The 13,873-nt window shown below is 50.1% G+C and overlaps 1 protein-coding gene across 3 annotated transcripts in view; it reads right to left on the bottom strand.

The window, feature by feature from the left end:
- The window catches only part of FTO (FTO alpha-ketoglutarate dependent dioxygenase), a 440,209-nt gene that overhangs the window by 38,904 nt on the left and 387,432 nt on the right, over positions 1–13,873 (bottom strand). The window contains exons 9-10 of one of the 3 annotated variants that reach the window (XR_006590717.1): positions 11,252–11,467; positions 8,189–8,416 (exon numbers count right to left, since the gene is read on the bottom strand). The exons of 1 other annotated variant lie outside the window; for it this stretch is intronic. Coding sequence is in view for 1 of the 2 variants with exons in the window: in XM_003998041.5 (XP_003998090.1) it covers positions 8,263–8,416 (154 nt within the window). In the remaining variant the exon portion in view is untranslated. Of the gene's footprint in view, positions 1–6,141; positions 8,417–11,251; positions 11,468–13,873 lie in introns of those variants that run through there. One more of the 3 variants, XM_003998041.5, reaches the window with a different exon arrangement.

The raw sequence follows: 13,873 nt of genomic DNA, 5'->3' as shown, positions 1-13,873 counted from the left end.
GTCAGAGGCTTAACCGACTGAGCCGCCCGGGCGCCCCAGGCCTGAGTGTTTTGATTGGGATACCATAATAAGATTCATCATCGTCATTAATACGTGTTGAGTAATTAGTAAGTACTAGACAAGATGTTAATCGCCTAACATGCTCGACTGCTGATGATACCGCCCCTCCTCGGCGTTAGGCTTGGGGTCAGCACGCCTTTTCCGTAAAGGGCCAGGTAGTGAATATTTTAGGCTTTGTGGGTCCTGTGGTCTCTGCTGTAGTCATTCCCCTCTGTCATGGGAGTGAGAAAGCAGCCGTGGATGATACAGAAACAGACGTGTGGCTGCGTTCCCATACAACTTTATTTTATAAAAACAAGCGATGGGCCAGATTTGGCTGTAGGCTGTAATTTGCTGACTCCTGCTCTAGATTTTACTATTGTGACTTTTGCTTGACCCGTGTGTTTGGGGTGATGAATCCTGGCCTGATTTTAATATCCTGCACCATAAATTCCGATGGCCTGTTTGGGTAGTTAAAAATCCCCAACATTTTGTGGAACTTGCGGCCCAAGGGAAAAAGACTTAATGGCACACAAACTATTTTCTAGACTAACAGAATTTCTTCTTTTCTGGGCTGGAATCGGAGGGGTAGGCTGCTCTTGTTCTTGGGAGCAATCTGGAACTTTCTTCTTCTTCCACATACATTAGGTGTATTTGCGAGCTGGGTCCGAGAATGTTTATATTCTTCCCGCACCTTAATACATGCCAGCAACTTGAAACCCAGTTTCTATAATTCATCTTAAATAACTTGATTTCTCCCATCTGGGCTTTAACTGTTCCATCTGTAAAATGGGTACGATGTATAAAAACTCCTCTTTGGGAGACAGGCCTTTGCAAATGTGATAACTCTTGCTTCTTTGGCCAAACGGCTCTCTTATTCTCAGGCTCTGTATTAAAATGGGCAAGGGCTGAGAGCAGATATGCTAAGTAGGAGCAGGGCTCTGAAGAGAGGGACCTGGTGATCCTAGCACAGCGTCTGGTATTTGGGGAGGAACCCATGAGTGTTAGAAGAATCCATTTTGGCTAAGGCCGAGAAGATGAACCAACACTCCCAAGGGTTGGCAATATGGCAGCCACAGGCAGGCGGGGTGGGGGGGCGGGGGGGGGCCTCGGCCAGCTTCCCCACCTGGCTTTTCCACCTTCAACTTCACACCCTCCTCACGGTGCCGCAGCCAGGAGGCCCCTGACACGGCCACACTTCTGTTGTTTTGTGTGGGCAGAGTTTTGCTAGCCCAAGGCTGTCAAATTCACTTCGACTTTGGCCTCAGCTGGGGCTTCATGCTTTCAGAAAAATTTCCCCCACCGCCCTTCACTTGAGGTCCCTGGCAGGGATGCCTGTCTCATTCTGCACGCACAACTCACTTAATGGGCACAAAGAAACGGGAGAAAGCTCGGGGAAAAAAAACCCCAAACCAAACAAAAAAAACCAACCCGACCCAGCCTAAACCTTGGGAAATCTAACAAGGCCTGTGTCTCTTTAAAAACTATACACAGACATTTCTGGTCGAAGTGAAACCATGCTTCTCACAGAGGACTGGAGACAGCAAATGAAGCCTTAGTCATACACAGTTAGTTTCAAACTTATGTTACTGCTCACAGGGAGAAATCAATGTACAGTATATTAAAAACAATCACCACGGCCCTTCAGTGATCCAATAGTTTAGCTTTGAATGCATTCAAGCTAATGGGGGCTTTAATGACTTCTGACAGATCATTCCATTGATCAAGAGGCATGTATGAAATACGCTGCCTACGAAACTCTGTTTTGATTTTGAGAAAAAAAAAAAAAAAGAGAAAAACAAACCCCTAAACGTCCATGGTAAACAGGCCTTGATTGTTCACATGTTCACCGAGGGGCCGCTCAGCCTGACCCTGGTAGGGAGCAGCGGAGGGGACAATGGGAATCCTATATACCTGGCTTGCTTTTCCCCGACCCTAATCAAGGCATAATCAACTGGAAATCTCTGAAGCGTTGGGGGGCGGGGCGCAGGAGGGTGACCGGAGGTCCAGTGTTCTGTACGGGATGAGTTACGGGGGGTAGCTGTAGCTACTCTGAGAAACTGACGCAGCCCTGCCGGGGCCCTGGGGCTGCTGGGTTAACGGTGGGTGCTCCCAAGTGAAAAACAGGATTCCCTCTTTGGAAGGACGAGCAGGGTTTTCAGCTGGCGACGACAGTTTTGCACAGAAACCAAGGAAAGAATGCTCCCTCTGTGCGGGTGTGCCCCCCAAGTGCGGCACCTGCCTCTCCGCAGGTACGGGCATTTTCACAGGGGGCGCGAAAACTTTTAAAAGGGGGCCCCGACACGACTCTTGGGCAGAAGTTGTTTCACATTCCCCCGGTGTTCCAGCCGCTTGTTGGGGCCTCGCCCGTGAGCCGTGTACAGCCCCCGCCTTACACCGGCCTCGCCTGATGGGAAGTGAGCAAAATGCACGCCGATCCTTCCGTCTCCCACCCAAATCCGACCGGTCCCACGAAATAATCACAATCTTGCTTCCTTGCATTTGCACGGGGCTCCCGCGTTTTACAAGCGTTTCCACTGCCGTCTCCATTGGGGTGCGGTGAGGACTTTCTCCTGTGGGGTCCCGTTCAGCTCGCAGACCCCCTCCCTGGCTCAGAAGCTGGGAAGGGCAAGTAGGAGGCCTTTGAAACGGGCACCTCTCAGGGCATGCTAATCTGTGGTCTTTATTTCATCGTTAATAGCTAGCAAGGCTGCGGAGAGACTTCCTGCGGCCAATCACTAACACTAACGAAGCGGGTCAGACTTGCTCTGAGCACACAGGGTCCGGAACCACCGGGCTTTTCCCGAACTTCAGGGAGAATGGCCTTGACCTTTGTGTCCCCATCCGTGGGGGCACAGTGCTGTTCTAGGCCAGCACTTCCCATCCCTCAGCAGGAAGCGCCCGCACTTACCAGATTAAAAAGCGACAGGAAAACCTTCGTGCTAGAAGCACTTCATTTGTATTGGTGCCATGTTTAGTGAGTGGCTTTTGTAAAATTGATGAATTTTGTCTAAAGGCAAGTGCAGACAGGCAAACAGATCTGTATCTGCTGTTATCCATTTAGCTTGACACCCATGTGCAGAGGAACTATTTTCCCTCGATTCTTTCACGACTGATGAAAATTAAACGCGGGCAAAGTCACGCACTGCATCATTGGAAAAGAATCACTGAATCTAATGCTGGAAGTTAATTAATGCTTCCCTCCCCTCGAAACAGACTGACCCTGGTGCTTAGACATTCAGAGTCGATAAACAATTGTTGTACACAGATCATCCATTAGAAGGTGGCGGCAAGAATTTTTTTTTTTTTTTTTTTTTTACGCAAATCTAAAATCGCAACGGGTGATCTCATCCCGCTGGAGAAATGGGAACACTGAAGAATCATTTTTCACAGTTATCTCATTTATAAAAACTTCCATGCCATCTGCCCAGGAACACAAAACAAGACCAAACAAAAACAAAACCAGGGGCCGTGAGGTGCAAACGGGAGAATATAAATCGTAACGGATGATTCCGGCACGAGGTAGGAGACCTGACGTGAATCACTTAACGTGCACGGTCGCGGGGACAGAGCAATCCAGCGAGCGGGGCGTTACCAGCATCCCTGTTATATAAACGACGACTGGGGCACAGAGAGGTCGAGGGATTTGCCTGCGTCACGAAGCGACAACTGCCATCAGGGGAAACTGGGAGGATGACCGTTGTAGCTCACACCTCACTGAAGATCTACAGACGGCAGTACCGTGAAGGCCTTTTCTGTGCCACTCCTCGATCTTGCCAGCGATCTCGGGGGGGGGGGGGGAGATACATTACCATTATTCCCATTTTGTGGACAAGAAAACAGAGGTTTGAACGGATGGCAGCCTTAGAGTCAGACCCAGGGCCAGGATTCGAACTGGGTGGGGAGGTCCGCAGCCAGAAGCCTCGACGGCTGCCCAGGAATCAGAAGGAAATCTGGTTGACGGTCACGGGCTAAATACAACAGGGGTGCAGAGGGGACCAGTTTTCAATCACGGGGGAAGGGGCTGGGCAGGTTATCTGGAAGGACGTCTTGCCTCCAAACGGTACGGACAGCATAGGAGTTGGGACTGGCCTGTGTGGACGGGGGCCGGGCTGGGGGGATCCTTTTCCTGACAACCTCTGAAGCCGGCCTCGGCCTCCGGGACCCAGCAGTCGCAGGTGGCCCCATCCTGCAGGAAGTCATTACTAGTGCCTTTCCCCTTCCCCACTCCAGCTTCTAAAGCCGCCCGGCTTTCCGGCAGCCCCCATCGTCATCGTTACAACACTCCTGGGCCTTTCCTCCCCCTTTATGGTTGTCAAATTGATTTCACCACCGCGGCACCCATGGCTCTCAATGAGACTTAATTAAAAATACCATTTAATCACAAAGTAACAAAGGCAAACTGAATAAATGGCATTACCACTTCAGCACATCCAGATCCGCTCTCTCCTCTCCTTCTCAATCTGCTTGGATGAGAATTGCCTTTTCAAATAAGAATCCCCCCCGTCTTCCATGCACTTGCCTCTGACAGATCTCCAAAATAAACAGTATTTAGCGTGGCATGGATCCAAATGTATGCAATTTGCCCAGTGGTAAAATCAGCCTTAACTAGAGCAGGAGAAGGGGAAAAAAACCCACCAAAAAACAACAGTCGCATTCGAAATTACCTTCCCCCGAAACACGCAGACCTGCTGCTGCATGTGGGGTGTCTATTAACTAGGGCCTATGGAATCTCATTTCCAGCATCCCTCGATTCAGTTGGTGATGGATTTAGAAGCTTATTACTAAAATTGTGTCACAAGCGATGCCATGACCCCGCTCTTTTCTGTCTAGCGAGCTCCCCTGGGTGGGAGGCTGCTGAGGAGGCCGCGGGGGGCGGGGGGGGGAGCTGTTTGCAGTGAGGCAGCAGGGCGAGGCGCCCCTTCATGCACTTGGAGGCATCTGCAGGACACCTGCCCCTTGTTGAGATCTGCGCCTCGGGTGTGGGGTCCCAGTTAGAAAGCGGTGCCTTCGGGCGGTCCCTCGGCTCTCTCAGAGACACCGTGGAGTGCCAGGGCCATCATCTCAAAGCACAAGAATATCACGGTAGGCTGCCCCGCCCCCTCCCTGCGTGGAACCCCTTGGGTATTTCTTGGGCACTTGGGACCAAACCTACAAGCTCCGGAGCTGCCTCTCTCCTGCCCCTGCGCCTTCCTGCCTCAGGGCCTTCGCGACCACGGTTCCCTTTCCTGGAAACCTCTTCCCCATCGCCTGTCACCTTCTTTCCTTGACCGCCCAATCGAAGCCAGCTGTCATCAATCCCCAGCACCCAGTGGGTTCCCTTCCTGGAACGTACGACCATCTTGCTCTTCATTTGCCGGTTTACCGTCCGTCTCCCCCTGATAGGCTCCTGTTTGGGTCACTGCGTATCCCTGGCAGTCGGCACGGGGGCTGGCACAGAGGAGCCCTTGGAAGGCAGGGGCGTGCCTTGGATGCTCGGGGCTCACCGCTGCCACCGAGGTGGTCAGGAAAGGTTTGTGGGAGCGAGGGAAAGGTTTGAAGGGAGAGGGAGTCAGGAGGACCTCAGCGCACAGGGATCTCTCTCGTCAGATTACTTTTCTCAGGACGGCTGGGCCCAGGGGATGGGGAAGCCGGCAGGAAGCACAGAGGGGACAGCTCACTCAAGGTGGTCCCAGGGCCAGGCCTCCTACTCCCTCAACCACGCACACGGCCCCTGTTCCCAGGTGAGTCCTTCCCTGGCTCTCGGGGGAGAAACAGGCCTTCCCTTGGCCCTGCGGGAACGGAACTGATGGCCAGTGCCCGCCGCAACCCACTTTTTATCGTCTCTGGCCGTCCCTCCTTCTGCCCACCCGAAACCTCCCAGTAGAGACCACGTCAGCCTCAAACGCGCTGAGCTCCTGCTTGTCGAAAGCCATCATTTCCTCCGCGAAAACGAGGTCTCCCCTTCTGGATTCGCTCCAGGGAGTGGTTCCTCCAAGCCTGGCTGTGCATCACAGGCCCCACCTGGAGGACTTGAACTATCTCCACCGACTAGCCCCACCCAAGCCGAGGAAGCAGGCCCAGCCACCAGCGTCGCACGGAGGAAAGAGCAGAGCGCCTCTCTCGGGTTCTTATCTTATCCTTTTAATAGTTTTATTGTTTATGAATGTTTTATGAGGTACAAGACATATTACTACAAGTAGTTCACAAATATAGCTCAACAGTCATCACACATATTGGGGTTAAGCACTAAGCATGATTATCTACGTCTAAGGCAGGGGTGCAAGCAAGCGGGTTTGGAGAGTGCTGACACCAGGGGTCGGGTTTAGGATCAATGGTAATAGGGAGCAACAGGGGCCATGGAGGGCTCACATCCCGCCTAAGAGCGAGAAGACACTACTTAGCTCATTGCCAGATGTTCGGAATTTCTGAAGAGGATACGCACGCTTTTACTTTATACGAAATCTCCCCATTTTTAAATCCTGGCACCTAAGGAACTTTAACACAGAACAAGCGCTGGGACTAAATAAAACAGGAGGCTACGCGGCCTGGGTTCCCCGGGCTGCGATTTCTATGCGCCACACGCTCCATACCTCCGCGATCTCATTTAATCTCGACAAGCGCCCGGGGAGGCGGCACCCTGTCTCTCGTCTGCTGTTGAGGAGACTGAGGACTGAGAGAACGGAGTCTCCAGACGATGAAGCCCTGGCTTCTTTGGGTCACGCGGCCTCGCGGGGGTTATCTCCGCAGAAGTGGACGCTACCTTGAACCAGGGAGGGTCTAATGGCGGGACGGAGTTTGGTTCTCCGCGCGCCTCTCAATGGGCCGAACAGCTGCTCAGCTTCCAACCTACCGCTGTAAACCGCTACAAGAGAAGGCAATGGGCTGGGGAGAGGGGCTAACTACTCTCGCGATTTCCGGGGTCACCGAAGGGCAGGAGCCAAGCCAAAAAGGGACAAAACTGGTACATGGGCATGGGATGGACGGACAACGTCTACATCAGGTCAGCTTTACTGACACATAATAATACTAATATGCACTGGGTATCTAACTACCTGTCAGAATTCATTCTACGCCTGTAGCCAGGTTACTCCACTTCATCTTCCCCTCGTGAGTCGGTGCCTTTCGTGTCTCCATCATACAGGTGAGGAAACTGAGGCACGGTGACGTGCCGAAGGTCACAAAGCCGGTGTGTGTTTTGACCCAGGCACTCTAAAACCAGAGCCCAGGTTTTAACCTCTACTATCCATCGCCCTTCTGAGGCACCGATGTCATCAGGACGGGGCCCCGGGGCTCCTCAGGCCTCGACCTACCACCTATGAATGGGGGTGATTCTAGAAAAATGCATGTGCAGGCTACATCCACGAAGCAATGCAAACAGGGCTGGGTCTCTTTCATTAGATCAGGGAAACTTCCTCACGACAGATGTCGAGTGCATTTTAATTTCTGACACCTCTTCATTCCTGGGGGCAGATAGAGAACTCGTAACTCGGGCTTTTATGGAGGTCTGTCTCACAGAAGGGCAAGTGGCAACTCTTTAACGACTCGTTCCGCCCATGGGGGTAGGGACTACAGACAGTAGAGAAGAGACTCTCCTGCTCTCAAACTTTTTATGGAAGTGTGATCCAACGGAACCTTCTACAATGATGAAAAGGTCCTGCATCTGTGCTGCCCAATACGCTAGTCACCAGCCACATGTGGCTATTAAGCACTTGACATGTGGCTGGGGCAGTCGAGGAACTGAAGTTTTGATTACAACTGAAATGGAATTTAAGAAGCCACACCCAGTTAGCGGCTACCTACTGGACAGCACAGCCTCTAGATGACGTCATGAGAAACTGGGCAGAACGGATCTAGATTCCATCTCCCCCTGGATGACTTCAGAGTCTTCTACTCTAGAGTCTCTGAACAGGTTTGGGAAGGTGGAAAGGAGGATGGGCTCTGTCATAGGCTGGGCTCACCTCTGTCACCATGGCCCTTGGGAGATGAAGTCCTCACCTTAAAAATCCAAGAGAGGAACAGTATTTTGGGGGCAGGTTCTTGTTTCATACCGAATCAGATTATAACACTGCGTCATTTTTTAAACGTTTTAATATTCATGGGCTCCATTCCCTACTCTTTCCATCTGGGACCCAGGTTCTACAATCTAAAGGCCAAGTCTACCCTTGTCCAAGCCCATGACATGGTTGGAGGAAGGAAGCCAAAAAATATCTTTTCCTCCTCCACCTAAGACTTGTGCTCCTTCTAGGGTTTGGCTTCCAGAAGCAGACCTCTGAGTTCTGAAACGACGTCTGTGAGATCAAACGGCAGAGGCATCGAAGGATCATCCTTTTCCCAATATGGCCGACATTCTGGCTTCTGATCCACAGGTAAAGTTCGGGCAATTCGGGACTGGCACCTGGAAGAATAGGAAGAGGTAATTAATCCATGGGAAGAAATTCCTAGAAGACTCAAACCCGTGTGCAGTTTGGAACGACATTGCCAAACATTCCAAAGACAATCCTCCACGGTGGTGGTGGTGATGAGACGAAAGAATCATGAGTTCACCAGGCAGAAAGCAGGTGCTTCTAAGACAGAAGAATTGTTCTTCATGGTGCCGGAACTGCTTTTTCCTTTTTCAATTCCCTGCTTTGTATTATCTCCAGTGGCCTCCACAGAAGCCAATCACCAGGGAAATTCAGTTACTCTGCCTTTAAAATGGTGAATTATTTTTTCATTATCTCAACTGTTATTTAAAGTGTGTGATTAAGCCATTATCAGATTTAAATGTTTGTGGGATTTCGATGTATTACTAGATTACTGGGAAAGATTAAATTGAATTTACGGCATTAAAACGTCCAAGAATAGATTAAACAATATTACAGGCTGGGATTGACTTTGGAGATTCTAGAGATTTACAAGTGTCCCAGCTTGCTGTGCTTAGAAAAAGGCACTCCAAGGAGAGACCGATTTATAAGGATATATGCAAATAGAGGTTAATAATCATTTCCACTGATGAATAGGTGGGGAAAACTTCCACAAAATTAAATTAAAAGGCTAGCAAGAGTTACTCCCTAAGGAAAACACTTAAATCACGGTTTTTATTAAATGGATTATTCATCAATAGTAGAGAAATTAATTATCATATGCAACTAAATTATAGCCTTGTAAGAAAAAAAAAAAAAGTTGGGGCGACACCGTCACCCCCTGGCAGGCATCTACCTCTCAGAGAGACCGGCTTATTTAAAATTGGTCTGGGAAAGCTCAGTGGCTTTGGCTTTATTTGTCTGCGAAACGAGGATCAGAGAGCATGTAATAAGAGAATGCAACAAATTGCAATGCGAAATGAACAGTTTCCCTCCTGTCTGGGAGCGCAGGGCGGTGGAAGGGTATAGGCTCAAAAGAAGTACCGTGAGTCCACTTGAAAGAGCAGGAAGGGTTCCTCCCCGCCCCCACCGCCTCTGCCTTGTTCTCTAAATCCGTTAAAAAGTGGTCCTGCCCACGGTTTGCCTTCCGTGTGGGGCTAGCTATGAAGAGATCAAAGAACGGAATCTCCTTGGCCCTCGTTCCAGGCGCGGTGGTAGAGAAGGTTCGTGACGAAAAGACATCGTCTTCTCTGGGGAATTATTAATGGTGAGGGGATCCCCGCGGGAAAACATACTTCAACTTTATACCTATTTTCTCGCGTGGTTAATTGCTATACCGGCATCCTATGCACTCAATCCGTCGTACATTACACATAACATTCCAATATATCTTCGGCTCTCCGCATCAGACCCTGATAATAGCGTCTGTTAACATGCGCTAAGTACTATTATGTAGCACATCACTTCATAAATAATAAGATTAGCTGACCTCAGGGCCCCAAGAAGAGTAATGTGTTTAAATGTTCTCATTATTTATTTAAAACAAGAATTAAAGCAACAGAAGCTGCTTTTGACAATCCTCTTAGCATAAATATTAAACTGTTTGCACTGATAAGCCCCACACAGCACTAAAGAACAGAGGGTGCATTCTGCAGGCTACTTAATAATAGGTGTTTGACACTCTGTCGCTTGCTGTCGTGGTTCTGAGGGTGCATCTCTGTAGTTCTAGAGACAGTCTCTAAATCACATGAAAGGCATGGGAGGGAATTAATATTCAGGGGAAGCTGCGACTAATTACAAAGGAACTCGGCACAGCTTTGCAAATTGCGCTTTCTCTCTGCTTCAGAATCACAGAGCGATGCTCAATTTACTAGGTGGGGAAAGTTATTCCAAATTGAGCATTTCAACCTCTCAGCGGATAAATTATCTGCGCGCACATTATCCTGGCTGGCAGATTAAAGGGCTATGATAAGTGTCGATCCACCTAGAATATCATAAGGTTTGTAAAAAGTCAATAGAGATGCTTTTTCACCTGTCAAGCGGGTTTGCCCCCTCACTTTGAGAAAGCGTGACAAATATTCAATCCTCTGCTGCAGAGGTTGGCTTCGGCCGCGTTCTAGAAGCTTCCCACCAGCTTTTCTTCTGGGTAAAGGTTTCCTTCTGGTTCTGCGATGTTCTGCAACCCAAAGCCTGGCTGGTGCGGGCACCAGCTCCTTTGCATCCAGGCCCTGAGAGCCTAGGAGCTGTGTACATTCGCTGCCTCCCTCTGGGCTAAAGGTAGAGCCCTTGGTTGGGTTTCTTTAGGGTCTTAATTCAGATCTTTCAGGTCGCTTTGAAACTCCTTTTAATACCAGTGCTCCTGGCCAATTTCCAGAAGGTGGCGATGGGGCCCAGCAGAGGGCTCGCTGTTTCGGGTGATGCGTTGACCCACAGGAGAGGACGGTCACGGCCACCTCAGATCGAACTGCCTGATTCGACACCGTGCCAGACCGCGGAACTTTCTGAGAAAGAGGGGACCGAGAATTGCTTGAAGGCACAGCCCCTTTTCAGTTTTAACTTCTCTTGCTCAGATCACTCATTCTGCCTCCTCTTGGCTCATCTCCTAAGACGGGGCAGGAGGGAGGTCGAAGCGTCGTGGTTAACGGTGAGCGAGTGGGGATGATGATGATGATGCTAACACTTACTTACGGGGCTGTTGCAAAGGTTAAATCGATTAATACATGCGGAGTGCTCAGGACACTGCCGGGCACGCAGGAAGCACTCAGCAGATATTACATATTATTACCACTGCCGTTACGTCTACTATGAGCACGAGCGAAGGACAGACGGTAAAGTCAAGCATAGAGCGAGCTGCCTGTGGTCCCTGTGACAGTGCCCTCCCTTCATACCAGCTGGGTGGGGGGCCTCCGGACCGGCTCTCTCTAGAAGCTCTGGAGACTCGGAAGCAGTTCTTTCTGGCTCGAGCCAAATGGAGCCCGTGGCTGAATCCTGTCGCGATGTGATACTCCAGGATGCTGAGGTGTACGTATCCAAGCTGCGACAGCTTTCCAGCGACGGGCGAAAACGCTCAGGTTCGGAAAGACCCAACAGTTGTTCCCGAAGACCTAGAATTAACAAAAGGCGCCGTCGTCCGACTTTCTGAGCGGCGGCTCTTCCGGACTGCCTTGGCATTTGCGGGAGAGAAAGTCGGATTGTTGCTTAGCACATACGCTCTACGGTATGCAAAATAAAGGGGCCCTAAGTTCTCTCAGGGCGTGTTTTAGGAATGCTGACCCCGGTGAACATCTGCAGCCTGTGTCTATCCCTACCTTCCCGCACCAAGAAGACGGGACTTTTCCTGCAGGCAACCTGTCCCTTCCCCGTGCTTGGCCACGTGGTCTGGTGGGATCGGCTTCATCTCTACAGCAGGGGACAGCCTTGACTGGCTCCACCCAAGGAGCACACCACACTCACCCAGCCACGGGAAGAGGCTTACAGGGAAGCACGTGACCCAATCCAGGGCCAGAGGGAGACACTAAACCAGAGGCCTGGTGTGGGGGCTGCGGCAGAAGCCTCTCTCATCTCCTGTGAACCATCAGGGCGCACCCTCTGGGACCGCCACGGTCATTTTGCTATGCGAGGCAAGGGGCTGGCTCCTGGGTGATACTGTTCACAGCTGGATCAAGCCTCACTTGAAGCCGGGTATGCTTAGACTTTTTTCAGTTTCACAATTCGTTATTGAGTTAGGGTTTCCTGTCACTTGCGACCAGAGAGTCCTGGCTGATATGCTGGCCATGCTCCCCACCTGTCAGTTACTCCCCCCCCCCGCCCCCCGCCGCCCCCGCCTTTTACTACAACATCCGTGTGCCATGGGCCTGCCTGCCAAGGGGACGTGGACGGTCTTGCCTCCAAACTGAGATGCGGCTGACGACACAGTGTAGTGCGTGCAGGGACCATCCGGGTATGATGGCATGAAAACGCTGGCTTTTGTTTTTTGGTTCAAATGGTATTTCTACTTGAGATCAACTTGTACCCAGAAAACAAGGGGGTGCTGCTGTCATCCAAATAGGTCTCTGCACGCAGATAAGCTGGTTTTAATGACCACAGCTGGATGGCTTTTCTCAAGAAGGTTGAAAAAAAAAAAAAATCTCGTTAAACTCCACGCTCCCAAGGAGAGTAGATCATTCTGGACCCGCTCAAACAGTAAGAAAATGATCTTTTCCCCTTTCAACCTTGTTCTCTCTATTCGCATCCTAAAATCCTATTTTATTCATTTATTTAAATTTAAAATTTTTTTTTAACGTTTATTTATTTTTGGGACAGAGAGAGACAGAGCATGAACGGGGGAGGGGCAGAGAGAGAGGGAGACACAGAATCGGAAACAGGCTCCAGGCTCCGAGCCATCAGCCCAGAGCCCGACGCGGGGCTCGAACTCACGGACCGCGAGATCGTGACCTGGCTGAAGTCGGACGCTTAACCGACTGCACCACCCAGGCGCCCCCATTTATTTAAATTTTAAATGTTTATTTATTTATTTTGAGAGAGAGAGAGAGAGAGACAGAGAGAGAGAGAGAGAGAGAGAGAGGAGAGAATCTCAAGCAGGCTCCACGCTGTCAACGTGGAGCCCGAGGCGGGGCTTGATCCCACGAAGCGTGAGATCATGACCGGAGCTGACACCAAGAGTTGGATGCTTAACTGACTGAGCCATCCAGGCGCCCCAAGCAAATCCTGTTTTTAATGCTTCTTGGTGAGCAAATGAACTTGAAGCTACCCAGAAGCCCCCCGGCCCCTTGTGTGAAGCATTACCAAGAGAGCAAAGGAAAATCACACATATGGCATCTCTCTCCCTCTCGAATGCACTTCATTTCGATTCCAAGGATGCTATGAGCCACCCCCAAAACCCCTCGATACTAGGAATGGTTCACCCCGAAGGACCTGGTGACACGACAGGAAGCAACGGAGAAGTGTTGGCTGGCCGATGGGAGCAGACTCTCTCCCCACAGGTGTAACTCACACAGGGCCTCAGCCCTGCTGATTTCCCCCAGGGCCACACTTACATCTGGGTGATCCGGATTTCAGCTACATTAGCGAGCACTGGTCACCGTGCTAAAATTAACCACTTTAGCTAAAGTGTGTGTTAATTATGGGTATGCAAGCAGTCAATAAAAGGTTAATGCAAAAGTCAAAGGATAAATTTCTTCCCTTATTGCATCACTTCACAGACTAAATGACTAACATTATACTTTGTGTTTTTAATCAATAGGTTTTACAGTAATGTGCTGGCCATTGATTTTAAGAAAACATATACGGTCTTCCTCCTTGTCCCTAAATTTTGCAACAAATAATGAAGGACAGGTAGCATTTACATAACTCTTGGTGACATGATAAAGATTTCAGGGGAAATGGTTTCTGCTAGAAGATTCGGCAAGATAAGCCAGCTTCAAAAAAAAAAAAAATACAGAAAAACCCAGAACTTGATGGGGAAATATTACTAGCCACACACTGCAGAGTGGACAAGAAAAATAAACTCC

Source organism: Felis catus, chromosome E2 (assembly GCF_018350175.1).
Source record: "Felis catus isolate Fca126 chromosome E2, F.catus_Fca126_mat1.0, whole genome shotgun sequence".
Classification (NCBI taxonomy): domain Eukaryota; kingdom Metazoa; phylum Chordata; class Mammalia; order Carnivora; family Felidae; genus Felis; species Felis catus.
This window is presented reverse-complemented; position numbering and strand designations above follow the sequence as displayed.